At 36.6% G+C, this 17,748-nt stretch overlaps 1 protein-coding gene and 1 pseudogene across 17 annotated transcripts in view; one reads left to right on the top strand and one right to left on the bottom strand.

Moving 5' to 3' along the window:
* The window catches only part of Acbd6 (acyl-CoA binding domain containing 6), a 178,469-nt gene that overhangs the window by 80,246 nt on the left and 80,475 nt on the right, over positions 1-17,748 (bottom strand). For 6 of the 17 annotated variants that reach the window (XM_074047315.1, XM_074047312.1, XM_074047316.1 and 3 more), the window contains one exon: positions 10,484-10,589. The exons of 2 other annotated variants lie outside the window; for them this stretch is intronic. In XM_074047315.1, the coding sequence (XP_073903416.1) occupies positions 10,484-10,589 (106 nt within the window). 9 more of the 17 variants (XR_012438801.1, XR_012438800.1, XM_074047318.1 and 6 more) reach the window with 6 other exon arrangements.
* LOC109685828 (T-complex protein 1 subunit eta pseudogene) lies at positions 6,965-7,830 on the top strand (annotated as a pseudogene).

Raw genomic sequence — 17,748 nt, 5'->3', positions numbered from 1 at the left:
CACATTTTAGTGTTAATGGGAGTTATATTTTAAATTTGTCATATGTGGTGCCAAAAATTTACTTTAGGGGAAACACCTATGACTGGACCTCAGCGGTGATTTTCATTTTAGATATATTTTCCAGAAGGATGGCACACATATAGCAATGTCTAAAGAAGGATGATGTACTTTCAGACATTTACACTATGCTTCTTAACATATTTTGACCTACAATGTAATTAATTTTTGTAACACATTATTTTAATGGTACACTAATTAACCTTGAATTAGAATGAATTCTTTGACAATGACTTTCTATAGAAGTACTAAAGATATCTACATTAAGACCAGCTATGATTAATACTTTATGCAGTAGTAAAAGGCACACAAACAAGAGTAGGATTAAATATACTTGTAAATAAACAAAGAGAAAACAAATCAGGCTTTGAAATTTTTACCTTCATGATGCTCTGTATTTAAATGAACAAAGTCTAGCACAACAAATTATGAAGTTCCTGAAAACATGCTCTGTTTTAAGATTATTGTTCAACTAGTTAACCAGTGATACACAAAGATGTTATCCTTGTAACTAATTATGACACAATCAGGAAATAAATACCCACGGTTTCTTTCCTTTCTCTTTGTTAATCACAAACATACCTAGACCCCACACTAATAGAATATAATCGTTAAATTATTTTAGGTACAAGATTCCATACTCTCTCCTCCAGAAGGAAAACCATGAATTAGCTACATATTAAAGCTACATTTGCTTAAAAACTTTATCCAAATTTATGAAATATTTTACCTGATTGTACATATAATATCTTACAAATTTTGAAGTTAAATATATTTTTACTGTTACCTCAAAACATGACAATTTTTTGTCTCTAGTTTTTAAAAACCCTTCTGGAAAAATATCCCAGAAGTATTAGGAGATCAGGGGTTATTAAAAGGAAACTGCTAGGCCATCCACAGACTAAAGACATTATTTGGAGAGCTCTGGATAAATTCTGAAATTTAAAAACAGGGGGGAAAATGTTCTCATCTATTAACCAATGGTGTTAATACTGTCCTACCTCAGACAGATGAATAACTCTAAAGTGCTTTCAAAGTGCAAAGTAGCAACTAACCTATTAAGTGATATTACTTTCATACCTTCTAGAAAATATAGACAGTGGTTCTTAATATTTTAAATGCTTCCTTGATATCCTTAATTACTTCTCCTTAAACCATGCACAATTTTTTAAAAATTGAACTTTTTTCCTGGATATCACAAAATTAAATGAGTCTATTATAAAATGAGTTTTGATGTCTTTATGGTACTTTGAGATCAGATGCAAAATATATGTTCCATATAAATACCTGATAAAAGCATGGCAAAGTTATTCTGTTTAAATTTCTGAGAGTTGTCACTTTGTCATTTTATTAAAGCTATGTGGTATGGCACAGTCTAATTAGCAAATGAAATAGTACAAAACGGGTTGGCCTGAATTTCCCTCTGCAAAAACACTTGGGTTACTATTTAGAATTGTAGCAAAGATTGACTGCAGCTGCTAGCAAGGTGGAACATCTCCATATCCTCCCTCTATCCTGTCCCTATCTTCCATTCTTTGTTGCTACTGCTGATAATAACCGCCACAGAAAGAACTCCAACCTGCAACCACCAGAAACTACACAGTGCCTCCAACTTCCACTGCCCTCTCCACAGTGAAGCAACAAAGTTGTTTCAGAAACTAAGAAAGGAGGAAGAGTGGGAGACAGTTTAAAATCTCAAGATATTGCTAGCACAGAAGCCAATGGCTTCCGTTATCTGAAGATCCTAAAAGGCATCAAAAATAGGACAGGTTGAAGAATGGATACAGGGATGAACAGACATGGATAAAGCAAGCATAGTAAATTGTTAGTGGTAGAATGTAGGCAGTGGGGATACAAATGTTCAATGAAAAATGTATGCTTAACATTTTTCATAAGAAATTATTGGAGGAAATCAAACAAAAACGTGTGTACCAATGTTTGTAAAAGCATTATTCCTAAGTCAAAAGGTAAAAACAAACCAAGTAACCACAGGTGGACATTAAAGTAAACAAAACTACAAAAAAAAAAAAAGTTGAATCAAACCATAATAAAAAAGGGCTGGTGGGGCTTCCCAATGGTCAGAGCAACTGCCTAGCAAGCATGAGGCCCTGAGTACAAACTCCAAGGCCACCAAAAGAGAGAGAGAGAGAGTGTGCTAAATTGATAGATTATTAGTCATTTGTAAAAAGGAAGAAAATTCTAACACATGCTACAATATGATGAACCTTGAACATGTCAAGTAAAATAAGCCAGTCAAAAAAGGGCAAATATTTTGTGATCTGATATATGATACGTAGAGCAGTCAAATCACAGAGATAAAAAGTAGAATGGTGGCTGCCACAGGGTGTGAGAAGGGAGCTACTGTTAAATGTGTACAGTTTCAGGTGGAAAATATAAAAGTGTTCCGAAGATAGATGATCGTGATGGCTGCACAGCAATGTGAATGTTCTTACTGCCACAGAACTGTACACTTAAAAATGATTAAAATGGGATGCATGCTTTACTACAACTTAAAAAAAAAGCTGTCAAAGCTCATGAGATTTAAACTACTTTTGCTATCCTCTGGTTCTGTATTAAATATTGGTTTCTGATGCAAAGTAGGACCATACATTGTTTTCTGATGCAAACGTGGCCATTGATTTTTAAATGGTCTTGTTTCCATCCATGCAAATGAGCATAATTAGTTTATAACGTATATCTCAGTAATTAGTGGGAATAAACAAAGTCCTTCAAATTAATACCATAGTCAACTACACAACCAAAATAACATGCACTTTTCTAATGTAGAAAATTATTTAAGGAGATGTATGTCTCTTCCTTTCTCAAATCTTAACTAAAAGCATAAATTTAGCCTCCATATACTGACCCTGACTCTTAAATCTCTTGTTTGTCTCACGTGAATACTATGAGTTTTACTAGAGTCTGCAAACAGTTCCTCAAGCTCCCAAACAAGTAAAATGTATCCTGACATGAGCCACAAATTAAACAGATGGGAGTTAAGAGGAAGGTAACTTTCTTCAGGATGTGTGAAAAAAATCAAAAGACATATGAAAAGGTTGATGACAACAAGTGTGGCTTCAAAAAGATAGAAATAAAAAAACTTAACAAAAGCAGCAGCTCAGTGAAAAGAGCGTCAGAAAGGAATCTACGGAAAAATCAATGAGCTATGTATGAATACTTTTAGGGGTTTACAGTAGATAATTGCATTGCAGTAATATTTTGCTAAAATAATACCCTACTACTTTTGTTCTAAATCAAATTTAAATTATCATAAAGGTATAAAATACTATTTAAATATCATAAATAAGCATGTATTTAGCATCTATTATTTATGGCACTAATCCAAGAAATAATGTGTGTAACAAGAATTATGCAGATACAACTTATACTTGATGATAAGTAAGAAATATTCTGCTTACATCTTAAACATACTTTGTAAATTATTTATATCATCCTTTCCCTTAAAAGATACTTTCTTGGAAGAACAGTAAATACTTGGCATATATGTGTGAAGAACAATAGTGAATTGGCTCAAACATAAAAATCAAACCAACATTTAAAAAATAAATAGGCTTTAAGATCTTCTTCACTTTTCTCTTCATATTTTCTACCTCAATCTCCAAGCACTTGCAAAGAGTTAAAAATATAATAATTTTCATTTGTATAGTGGTGAGAAAAAAAATAACAAAAGTTGTAATGTAAATAGAAAGTCAGTACATATAATTCCATGCTGCTATAAATTTGGACCTCAAATCACCTGATACATTATTTCCTGAATAGTAAGTATAACTACAAAACTTTTTCTATTATATAAAACACCATGTCCTAATTATTATATCAGTAGAAACACCACAAAATTGTCTCAAATTAGAAACATATGCCTTAGTCTGATAATATAGCCCAGTGGTAGAGCACTTGTATAGTATGAGCAAGACCCTGGGTTTGATTTCCAGCACAGAAAAAAAAGATAGTCAGATCCAAATATCTGCATTTCAGATAAAACAATAAATTATAAATTTATAATAATAATGCAATGTTTTATTGCAATGCACGAGAATAAAAATTACCATGCATTCTTATCAACTTTTATGACTATTATTAAATATCTCTATATACTCATAGCAAATTTTAAGTGTAATAAATGTAAGTTTTAGTCATGTAAGAGCAACAGTAAAGCTGTCTGAACCTACTAGATAAACATTTTAAATAAAAACATATTATTCCAAGGAATCCTATGCAATTGATACAGAAATAGCTCAAGTTCAAATATCAGATAAACACAAAGAACTGGATGCCCTTTCAAAACTAAAATTGTTATCCAAGTTATAAAAGGAAATTTCTTTTAACTGATAAGGGACTAAAGGTATTTAGCTAAAAACTTAAATTTGGAGGTTATATACTTTAACTCCACCATCAAGGCTCACCAAATGGATTTATTTGTTAGAACTTTAAATGTCATGAAGCAGTACCATTAATTTTACTTAGAATGTTTGATTCTGATCTTAACCTCCATCTCCCTTATGTTCTTAAATTAATTCATACAAATCTCTGATTAATAATAAAAGGGCTTGACATCAGTATTCAAAGCCCAGCCTGAGTTGTCATGGCTGAGAGGGCAGAAATCTGCTTGGAGCAATGACAGAACCCAACTGAATTCTTGGCGTCTCAGTCTATGAATGTGTAAGCACTTCATCTGTTCATGGAAACACAATGTTCTGGCAGGCTGGGGGTAAAGGTAGCTGCATGGATAACAAACTGGAAGAGCTGGGAAGCAGCACTACATCAAAGTTCTAAATGGTACAAACAAGACACTATATAAGTGCTCCTTTTATTTTCACAAAAAAATTGTATTATTTACAATTTATAAGCTGTTTGTGTTCGAGACACTTACTCCATCCTTATTACTGCTATCCATTCAATGATCATTGCAGAAGTCACATGAGGATCTGACTTTTAGAACTATTTTATGCCAATTATACTTTTTATTTTAGTGGTGCTGGGACTGGAACCCAGGGCCTTGCACATGCTAGGCAAATGCTCTACCACTGAGCTACATCCCCACATCTTTAGAACTATTTTATAAAAGAAAGTTTTGCAAATCAGAGCTTAATACATGCAGGATGAACTGAAAATTGCTTATCCTTCTAAAACTCATTGGTGAGAACACTCTCCCTGACCTGATTTCCACTTTGCAGCTATACAGGTTTGAGGAAGTAAACATATATATCTGAATGTTAGTTCATGTCTGTAAAATGAAGATAGTATTGATTTTAAAGGACAGTGGTGGACAAATATGGTAGCAGTGATAGTACTCTATAAACTACAACACACACTATGTAAAGTATTTTTTGTTACCTGGAAGACAGAACTATTAGTAGAGATCATATAGTACATACACAATACTGTTTTAGTGAAGAAACAGCGACCTTGAAAAGTAAGTAGTTTCTTCTTTCATTTCTTCATTATATTATCATTCTTCATTCTTATTAAGAATAATCAAAACAGCTGAAATTTACTGAGTGCTTACTATGTGTATGTCAAGTACAATTTACATGCTTTATATATATATTAACTCATCGATGCTCAAAATGATCCTGAGGCAAGTACTATGATTACCTCCATTTACATATGAGTCAACTCAACTGAGCCAGAGTCAACTTGACAAAGATCACATAGCTAGGAAACAATAGTACTAGGACTTGAATCCATCTATATAGTCCATATCTTCATCATTATACTACACTTTCTACCTATTCATTAATTCATCAAATATTTAGTAAGCATGTAGTTCATAGCAAGAACTCTAATATTTTGTTGAAATAGTTTCAACAAACATTATCTCAAAACACTTACCTTTTTCAGGAACCTACTAGAGGAAATGATCCACCAAAACAGGGAAATAAGTAGTAAAAGAGAAAGGTATGGGAGAAGATACTCCATTAAAACAGGGAAGTAACAAAAAAAAGAGGAAGACAAGGGATCTAGAAAACAGGAGAATCCAGGCAAAAAGAGAAGAGAATTTCTAGGACAGTAATAAACAGAAATCCCAGGATAACATTTATTAGCAGGCCTAGACAGCAACCAGTAGAGACTAGAGATGAGGAAGGAAGGAATATTCCAGAAGGTATATATTTAAGATAAATGTGGGATTTATTTCTGATGTGTTTGAGTGCACTGAGGAGAGTTTTACAGCTGTGTTGGGTAATTTGAAGAAGGAATTAATAATAGGAACAGTATAAAAACAAAAAAAGAGAGGCAATTATTAACTTTACAAAAAATGAAATATTGTATCATGATAAGTAGATGTTATTTATTCATAATTATATAATTAATCATTCCTTTCCCACTCTAGCCTTGCTTGCTCGTAATCAGAGTGTATGTCCTACTGAAATGATCTGAATCTTGGTTTCATGAATGTTAGTAGATGTAACACATAACAGTTCCAAGTAAAATTTTTAAGTGTTATGTTGTAGTCCTGGCTCTGCCTGCCTTTAGTTCCTGCCCCAGAGTATCTATTCATGGAGAGTGTATCTCAGAATGAGAAGACAGAATGAAATCAAGAGGAACTGAACCGAAACAAGACTAGCAGAACCCTTTTGACACATAAGATAACAGAGCAAGAAATAAAGTAAAAGAATATCAAAATATCTGAGATGTCACCCATGATTGGGTGGTGATATAAGCAACAAATAAATGTTTGTTGTTATAAGCCTCTGAACTTTGGGGATTTTATGGCTGCAGCAAAAGCTAACTAATACACATAGTATAGTCCACAGCTCAGCAATGAGTATTTACATAGTCATAATAACATAAATACTGGTTTAATAAAAATTCAATCAGAAAGCTGAAATAATAAGTTGTGATATAACTGTATTAAGAGGTAGGTCAGAGAAAGATAGAGGGGGAAGGTGATTAAAATAGTTAAATCCAAATGTAACACAGAAGGAAACCAATGACGTCTAATGTTGAAAAATCAAGAGACAAAAGTATATTATTTAAAATTATAGGCTGAGTGATATAGACAGGGAGAACAGAGACCTGCTGAGCTATGAACAAGCTTCCAAAATAATGTCCACACCAGTTATCTTGTTGAAAGAGAGGACTGAAAGCTTCCAAAACATCCCTCAGCTTGTGAGTAATATCAGTGCCTGCCAGGTGATTCCTGAGGCTGTAAGAACCACCATGTGTCCCCATGGCATGGATAAGCTTATTGCTGATGGCCAAGGCAAAGCAACAATTTCTAATGATATGGGGGCATGATTCTGAAACTTCTTGACTGTCATCCATCCTGCAGCAAAGACTTTAGAGAATGATGATAAATCCTAAGACACTGAGGTCAGTGCTGGTATCACCTCAGTGACCCTGCTGGCTGCAGTTTCTAAAGCTTGTGAACTCACAGGTAGAACAAAGTCTATACCTTCAAGTCATCATCCCAGCTTTCTGCACAGCCACACAGTTGGCAATGAACAAGATCAAAGAGACTGCTGTCATCATGAACAAGTAAGATAAAGTGGAACTGAGAAAGCTGCAAGAGAAGTGTGCATGATGGCTCTGAGCTCCAAGCTAACCTCCCAGAAGAAAGCCTTCACTGCTAACATGGTAGTTAATGCTTTGATGATGCTGCATAAATTGCTGCAGCTTAAAATGATCGCAATCAAGAAGGTACAGACTGGAGCCCTAGAGGAGTTTCAGCTGGTGCTAGAGGAGTTTCAGCTGGTGGCTGGTACGGTGTTCAAGAAGACCTCGCAGGGTGCCAGTGGCTCAGGCCTGTAATCCTCACTACTCAGGAGGATCACAGTTCAAAGACACCCCCAGCAAATAGCTCTTAAGACCCTATCTTTAAAAAACCCACCACCAAAATGGGGGGGAGCAGTGGGCTGGTAGAGTGGCTCAAGGTGTAGGCCCTGAGTTCAAACACCAGTACTGCAAAAAAAAAAAAAACAAACTCTTATGCAACCCAAGAAGTACCATAACCCCACGATTGCCCTTTTAAATGTTAAGCCTGAGCTGAAAGCTGAGAAAGATAATGCTGAAATCAAGAGTCCACACAGTGGAGGATTACAGGCAATTGTTCGTGTCAACTGGAATATTCTCTGTGCCAAGTTAGAGAGGATTCATTATTCTGTAACCGAAGTCATCTTGTCCAAACTCCCCACTGGGGATGTGGCCACCCAGTACTTTGCTGATGGGGACAAGTTCTGTGCCAGCTATGTACCTGAGGAAGAACTGAAGAGGTCAACGATGGCCTGTAGAGGCTTGGTCCAGGACATGGTGAATGTTCTGTCTCTGGATGTGTTGGGGCACTGCCAGGTGTTTGGATTGGAGGTAAAAGATACAATTTCTTCACTAGTACCCCAAGGTCATGACTTGCACCTCTATCCTCCATGGATGAGCAGTATATGGAAGACCCAGAACAGTCTGTTCATGATCATCGGGGAGACCATCAAAAATGATTCAGTAGGGGAACAAAAAAAGATTCAGTAGTGGCTGGTGGCAGGGCCATTGAGATGGAGTTCTCCAAGTACCTACAGGACTACTCAGACTATTCCAAGGAAAATAGTAGCTGCTGATTGGGGCATATGCTAAGGCCTTGGAGATTATCCCACACCAGCTAAGTGACAATCCTGGGTCTGAGGCCACAAACATCCTCAACAAGCTTCAGGCTTGGCATACTCATAGTAGCAGACAACTTTGAGGCCTTGTGGGAACAAGTTATGGTGTGGGCCAATGTCTGACAGGGCTCTCTGAGGCTGTGTGTTGTATATGTTGATAAGATCATCAAAGAAGCCTCCCCCTCCACTGTGGTAATGCCCCTGAGCAGTTGGCCAGGGCCAAGGCCGCCTCCACTAAGAAGCATCACATCCTGGCTGGCAGGTTGGCTGCAGGTATGCTTATCTTTCCTGGCTTGGTGACTGGTATAAGGAAGGGGTAGTAATTGGCCCACTCTGTTCTCACCAGAGGTTATTTATTCTTTTTTTTTTTTTTAAGGTACTGGGATTTGAACTCAGGGTCTCATGTTTGCTAGACAGGTGTTCTATCAGTTGAGCCACTCAGCTAGCCCTGACCAGAGGTTATTAAACTAAAACTTAACATTTAGAAAAAAGTAATAAAATAAATAAAAATAAAATTACATATGCAAGTTGTAAAAGAAACAACTAAAATAACTGAAACTTCCCACCTCAAGGGAGTTAGAATCAAATATGGATGTAGGTGAGGAAGTACAGTTTTTGTTATAAAACATAAAAAAAAATACAATCAATCTAAGCAGTCATGTTTGATTATTTTTTTTAAGGATTCTGAAAGACAAAAACAAGCAACACAAAAAATACAAAAATAAACTAAAAACCCTAATTGTAATCAGAAGACCTAAAATAATAATAATTATTATTATTATTTACACTTTGGCTTCTGTTTTTCTACCATATCTTTCTCAGCTTTGTTCATTTCATTACTTAGTGAAGAACAAACAAACAGTATTATTGGCCCCCACGTACTGTAGTGTTATAGCTTCACATTTTCAATTACACATGCTATTGACAATATTATAAGAAAGATACTGCCTAGAAGAAAGATATTATTGAGGGCTAACTTGCATGGGGAGCTCTTAATTATACAAAAGTTGATTAATTGTATAGTTGACAGATTATATATGATCACTGCATATCTTCTTCCTAACAATTGCCATTTCAATAATCTTTAGCAGAATCACAAAAGAATGAGAAAAATGAATGAAGGTGAATCAGAAAATTTTGCTTCTTTCAACAACTATAATTTAGTGACAGTTTAAGCTCGATATGTAAACACTTTTATTCACAAGTAGGAAATAAAATATTCTACAAAATAATTTAGTATAGGGCCCACTTAAATAGAGAGCCAACAATTGAGTTACTGGATTTACTAAAAGTCTGACACAGTTTTCTAGAGACATATTTATTGAGTAAAGGGTAGTATCCCAATAAACCACTTATGATATAATGACAGATGATTGCTATAGCAGTTTATAAATGGGATTTTGCTATCACTTTTAGATTTTACTTACCACATGAGTAGTCTCTTCCTCTTATTTTTAAAAAAATTTTCATTTCTTTATTTTTGGCAGTACTGGGGTTTGCTAGGCACGTGCTCTACTCTTTGAGCCACACTTCTAGTCTCTACCTTTATCATAAAGAAATTAAAGCTATTTGACTGTAGTCAAATTTTAGCTAGTAACAACACGGATATAAATATGATGGATATAGATACATACAGTATCTTCACTGGGTGACATCATCTCATTTTGATATTCTGAAATGCTCCTAACCATCCTATACATTGAACTGGGGCAGATCAGTAAAGCATAAGAAAAAGTAAACTAGCGTATTTTATAACCAACAAGGGTATAGCATTCATTCACCAGAAATCAAAATAATGTGGCATGTTTTCATACCTCTTCATCTTTCATATTCACTTCCACGTTTTTCGATTTGATGGCTTTGGTTATATGGTCAATGTTGTTTTCCCTGCAGTAATCAAATATGTTTTTGTCTTCTTCCCTAATTAAGAGTTAAAAAAAAAAAAGAAGCCGTTTGTCTTAATGGATAATACATATTTTTAACACAACCTGTTTACTGCCAACAGAGTGATTAGTGGAATTTGTTTTTTATTAAAAAATTTACATGAAAATAGATTTCCAATAGATATCCAACTTCCAATAAGACTAAAGTTCTTAGCAACCATAATGATAGGAGAAAACATCATCTGCTTTACCACATCTTTAAGTACCCTTTACCCAGTTACTTTTATATCCTGATAAGCACAAAGTTCTTCTGACATGAGATTTTTCAATTAGAGGACTGGAGGAGTGGCTAAAGTGGTAGAGTGCCTGCCTGTCACTTGTGAGGCCCTGAGTTCAAGCCCCAATACCACAAAAAATAGAAAGAAGAAGAAGAAGGAAGAAGGAAGAAGAAAGAAGAATAATAAAAGGTGAAGAAGAGGAGGAGAGAATTCCAAGATGGCGGCTAGAGGGAGGAAGCAGAAAGCGAGCCTCCTACAGTGAAATCTTGGAGAAACGCTGGAGACACACCTGGCAGGCAAGGCCACCAAAAAGAGGCAAAACATTGACCCCTCCACGCCTCCAGCCTGCGCAGACAATCTCCACTTCATGTTAAAAGGAGAAACCAGGAGGGCCCCTGGCCGCCAGTCGCCCGCACTCAGACGGCTTGGGAAGACGCAGACAAGGTGAGCTTAGCAGTACGCAGTACTTCCACAGACAAGCCTGGGCCAGAGCAGCATAGCCCCCTGGACAGACCAACCCCCACCCAGGGAAAAAGAGAAACTGAGTAATAAGCAATAAGAACAATAAAGACATGTGGCAAAGAGGGTGGGGCGCCCTGAGCTCCAAAGGGGGGATAGAGGGGAATCCTTCCCGGAACTGTAAAAAAACAAGCCAGGCGGGGCTGGAGAGGGCGAGAGAGGGGGCACGCGCCCAGCAACCAGGAGCCGGAAAGCTTGTGAGAGTGGCGCAGGGGGGAAAACTCCACAGGAGAGGGGGGAAGACCCACTTCCTACGTGAACTGTAAATAAACATGCAGGCCTGAGAAAGCAGGTGCAGTGTCACCTCCCGCAGTGCTTGGAAAGGGAAAGCATGTACCAGAGGCTCACGCACAGGAGAAATCTGAGCAACAAAGCCTGCGGTCCAGGTGAGTGCTAAGCTCACCCCAGAGATCTGCATAAATAATGCATCCAGCAACAGCAGGCTGACAGCACTGGGCAGGAAAGCCACAGCTGCAGATAGCCATGCACAGAACTGTCTCCAGACTCTTTTTTTTCTCTCTCCTTACCTTTGATGAGACAACAACCGAACTACACCTGCATGCTGAAAAATTTACAGAAACTGTATTGCATTTGAACTTGGGACAACTGGTGGGTTTTTTTTGTGTATGTGTGCAGTTTTCTTCTACTTTATGCATCCCCTTTCATGAGACAACTACAGAACAACATCTGAGGCACCAACTCCAGGACTGCAGGCTGAGGGACGAACACCAAAATTATTAAGACCGAAACGTCATTGCATTTGAACATGGAGGTTTTTATTTTTTATTTTTTCTTTTCTTTTCTTTTATTTTATATGTATATTTTTTTCATTTACTTATTTTTTTATCTGTACTCTTATCTTTACTCTTTTTATTTTTTATTTTCAATCCTCTCTGTCTCTCTAATGCCTTTTCAGCTTACAGTTGATTAGTACACTGTCTCTCCCTGTTTATATCTTTGAAACTTTTTTTGTTTCTTTGTTTTGTTTTTTTTTCTACTTGATTATTTGTTTTTCCCGTTTCCCTTAACTTCTTTGCTTTCCATCCTCTCTCACCTTTCCATTCTAAATATCACTAGTGCTATTATTACAAGCCAGAAAATACTTAATTGCACACAGTACAGGGACAATAACAACACTAAGGGGCAATGATGGGAAGACAGAAAAAACAGGGAAACCAGTTTCCCCACAGCAAACAATAAGTACAGGAACCAGAGGGAAATGAAGAAAACAGATACTCAGATCCAGACTCCAAAAAAATGAAGATTAAACTATGCCAAAGAACCCAATGAAGCCCACAAGAATAATTTAAAAGAAGACATACTACAGGTACTCAATGAGAATTTTATAGAGATGATACTGAATATGATCAACCAAAATGTACAGAAGACACTCAACATATTCCAAGACAATAAAAATACAGAATTTGAAAAAGTAAAAGAAGAAATAAAGGAAACCATAGAGGCACTGTATAAACACCAAAGTGAAACAGAGAACACAATTAATAACCAGATAAATGAACTCAGGACAAAAATACACAACATTAAAGAGGAAACAACCCAGGATATGGAAGACCTCAGAAAAAAGAACGAAACAGAATTGCAAAACAAAACGGAAAGTCAACCCAGCAGAATAGAACAAACAGAAGACAGAATCTCAGAACTCGAAGATGAAATGGCAATTAAAGGAAAAACCAAAGAACTATTAATTAAACAACTCAAGACCTGTGAAAAGAAAATGCAAGAACTCACCGACTCCATCAAAAGCCCAAACCTGAGATCACGGGCATTGGAGAAGGAGAAGAGGTACAAAAAATGGAATGCGTAATATATTCAACAAAATAATAACAGAAAATTTCCCAAGTCTAGAGAAAGATATTCCCATACAGATACAAGAGGCTTCCAGAACACCAAATAGACCAGATCAAAATAGAACTACCCCAGGACATATCATTAAAACGACAAGTTCAGAAACTAGGGAAAGAATATTGAAGGCTGAAAGAGAGAAAAAATAAATAACATACAAAGGTAAACCCATCAAAATCACAGCAGACTTGTCAACAGAAACATTAAAAGCAAGAAGAGCGTGGGGTGAGAACTTACGGGCACTGAATGAAAATAACTTCAACCCCAGGATACTCTACCCAGCAAAACTATCATTCAAAATAGATGGAGCAATGAAAGTCTTCCATGATAAGCAGAAACTAAAACAATAAGTGACCACAAAGCCACCACTACAAAAGATCCTTCAAAGGATTCTGCACACAGAAAGTGAAACCCAACATAACCATCAAAGGGCAGGCAGCACCAAACTACAGGAAAAGAAAAAGCAAGAAAGTAGAGAGTAACCTCAACTTAGGTACACACAATCAAACCTTCAAACAACTAAGACAACTAAATGACAGGAATCAACACATACCTATCAGTACTAACAATTAATGTTAATCGACTTAATTCACCCATCAAAAGCACTGTTTGACGAAATGGATTAAAAAGGAAGATCCAACAATTTGTTGCTTACAGGAGACCCATCTCACCGACAGAAATAAGCGCAGGCTTAGGATGAAAGGCTGGAAGATTTACCAAGCCAATGGCCCCCTAAAACAGGCAGGAGTAGCAATACTTATTTCTGACAAAGTAGACTTCAACCTATATTGATCAAACGAGATAAAGAAGGACATTCCATACTAATAAAAGGGGAAATACACCAAAAGGAAATAATAATTATCAACCTATGAAAATGAAAACATAACCTACAGGAACCTATGGGACATAGCAAAGGCAGTCCTGAGAGGAAAGTTTATAGCCATGAGTGCATACATTAAAAAGACTGAAAGATCCCAAATCCATGACCTAATGATACATCTCAAACTCCTAGAAAAACAAGAACAAGCAAATCCCAAAACAAATAGAAGGAGAGAAATAATAAAAATTAGAGCTGAAATCAATGAAATAGAAACCAAAAAAACCATACAAGAATTAATGCAAAAAAAAGTTGGTTCTTTGAAAAACTAAACAAGATCGACAGACCCCTGGCAAACCTGACTAAAATGAGGAGAGAAAAAACCCAAATCCGTACAATCAGGAATGCAAAAGGGGAGATAACAACAAATACCATGGAAGTCCAGGAAATCATCAGAGACTACTTCGAGAACCTATATTCAAATAAATTGGAAAATCTTAAAGAAATGCACAGATTTCTAGATACATATGATTGTCCAAAAAATGTACCAAGAGGATATTAATCACCTGAATAGATCTATAACACAAAATGAAATTGAAGCAGCAATCAAGAGTCTCCCCAAAAAGAAAAGTCCAGGACCTGATGGATTCTCTGCTGAATTCTATCAGATCTTTAAAGAAGAACTGATACCAACCCTCCTTAAACTGTTCCATGAAATAGAAAGGGAAGGAAAACTGCCAAACACATTTTATGAAGCCAGTATTACACTTATCCCAAAACCAGGCAAAGACACCTTCAAAAAGGAGAACTATAGGCCAATCTCCTTAATGAACATTGATGCAAAAATCCTCAACAAAATAATGGTAAACCGAATTCAGCAACACATCAAAAAGATTATTCACCACGACCAAGTAGGCTTCATCCCAGGGATGCAGGGGTGGTTTAACATACGAAAATCAATAAATATAATAAACCACATTAACAGATGCAAAGTCAAAAACCACTTGATCATCTCAATAGATGCAGAAAAAGCCTTTGATAAGATCCAACATCATTTCATGATAAAAGCTCTAAGAAAACTAGGAATAGAAGGAAAGTTCCTCAACATTATAAAAGATATATATGACAAACCTACAGCCAGCATTATACTTCACGGAGAAAAACTGAAACCATTCCCTCTAAAATCAGGAACCAGACATGGATGCCCACTATCTCCACTCCTATTCAACATAGTACTGGAATTCCTAGCCAGAGCAATTAGGCAAGAAGAAGGGATAAAAGGAATACAAATAGGTAAAGAAACTGTCAAAATATCCCTATTTGCAGACGACATGATCCTATACCTTAAAGACCCAAAAAACTCTACTCAGAAGCTTCTAGACATCATCAATAGCTATAGCAAGGTAGCAGGATATAAAATCAACATAGAAAAATCATTAGCATTTCTATACACTAATAATGAGCAAACGGAAAAAGAATGTATGAAAACAATTCCATTTACAATAGCCTCAAAAAAAATCAAATACCTAGGTGTAAACCTAACAAAAGATGTGAAAGACCTCTACAAGGAAAACTATACACTTCTGAAGAAAGAGATTGAGGAAGACTATAGAAAGTGGAGAGAATTCCATTGTGTATAGATACCACATTTCCTTAATCCATTCGTCTGTGCTGGGGCATCTTGGCTGTTTCCATAACTTGGCTATTGTGAATAGTGCCGCAATAAACATGGATGTGCAGGTGCCATGAAGAAGAACGAAATGTTATCATTCGCTGGTAAATGGATTGAACTGGAGAACATCATTCTGAGTCAGGTTAGCCTGGCCCAAAAGACCAAAAATCGTATGTTCTCCCTCATATGTGGACATTAGATCAAGGGCAAACACAACAAGGGGATTGGACTATGAGCACATGATAAAGGCGAGAGCACACAAGGAAGGGGTGAGGATAGGTAAGACACCTAAAAAACTAGCTAGCATTTGTTGCCCTTAATGCAGAGAAACTAAAGCAGATACCTTAAAAGCAACTGAGGCCAATAGGAAAAGGGGAACAGGTACTAGAGAAAAGGTTAGATCAAAAAGAATTAACCTAGAAGGTAACACCCACGCACAGGAAATCAATGTGAGTCAATGCCCTGTATATCTATCCTTATCTCAACCAGCAAAACCCCTTGTTCCTTCCTATTAATGCTTATACTGTCTCTACAACAAAATTAGAGATAAGGGGAAAATAGTTTCTGCTGGGTATTGAGGGGGGGAGCGGGAGGGGGTGGAGTGGGTGGTAAGGGAGGGGGTGGGGGCAGGGGGGAGAAATGAACCAAGCCTTGTATGCACATATGAATAATAAAAGAAAAAAAAATAAAAAAAAAGAAAGTGGAGAGATCTCCCATGTTCATGGATTGGTAGAATCAACATAGTAAAAATGCTGATACTCCCAAAAGTAATCTACATGTTTAATGCAATTCCCATCAAAATTCCAATGACATTCATTAAAGACATTGAAAAATCTACTGTTAAATTTATATGGAAACACAAGAGGCCACGAATAGCCAAGGCAATACTCAGGCAAAAGAACAATGCAGGAGGTATCACAATACCTGACTTCAAACTATATTACAAAGCAATAACAATAAAAACAGCATGGTACTGGCACAAAAACAGACATGAAGACCAGTGGAACAGAATAGAGGACCCAAATATGAAGCCAAACAACTATAACCAACTTGTCTTTGACAAAGGAGCTAAAAATATACGATGGAGAAATAGCAGCCTCTTCAACAAAAACTGTTGGGAAAACTGGTTAGCAGTCTGCAAAAAACTGAAACTAGATCCATGTATACCACCCTATACCAAGATTAACTCAAAATGGATCAAGGATCTTAATATCAGACCCCAAACTCTTAAGTTGATACAGGAAAGAGTAGGAAATACTCTGGAGTTAGTAGGTATAGCTAAGAACTTTCTCAATGAAACCCCAGCAGCACAGCAACTAAGAGATAGCATAGATAAATGGGACCTCATAAAACTAAAAAGCTTCTGTTCATCAAAAGAAATAGTCTCTAAACTGAAGAGAACACCCACAGAGTGGGAGAAAATATTTGCCAGCTATATATCAGACAAAGGACTGATAACCAGAATATATAGGGAACTTAAAAAACTAAATTCTCCCAAAACTAATGAACCAATAAAGAAATAGGCAAGTGAACTAAACAGAACTTTCTCAAAAGGAGAAATTCAAATGGCCAGAAAACACATGAAAAAATGCTCACCATCTCTAGCAATAAAGGAAATGCAAATTAAAACCACACTAAGATTCCACCTTACCCCTGTTAGAATAGCCATCATCAGCAACACCACCAACAACAGGTGTTGGTGAGAATGCGGGGAAAAAGGAACCCTCTTACACTGTTGGTGGGAATGTAGACTAGTACAACCACTCTGGAAAAAAATTTGGAGGCTATTTAAAAAGTGAGACATCGATCTACCATTTGATCCAGTAATACCACTCTTGGGGATATACCCAAAAGACTGTTACTCCAGAGGCACCTGCACACCCATGTTTATTGCGGCACTATTCACAATAGCCAAGTTATGGAAACAGCCAAGATGCCCCACCACTGACAAATGGATTAGGAAAATGTGGTATCTATACACAGTGGAATTCTATGCAGCCATGAAGAAGAACGAAATGTTATCATTCACTGGTAAATGGATGGAATT

Source organism: Castor canadensis, chromosome 11 (assembly GCF_047511655.1).
Source record: "Castor canadensis chromosome 11, mCasCan1.hap1v2, whole genome shotgun sequence".
Lineage (NCBI taxonomy): Eukaryota > Metazoa > Chordata > Mammalia > Rodentia > Castoridae > Castor > Castor canadensis.
This window is presented reverse-complemented; position numbering and strand designations above follow the sequence as displayed.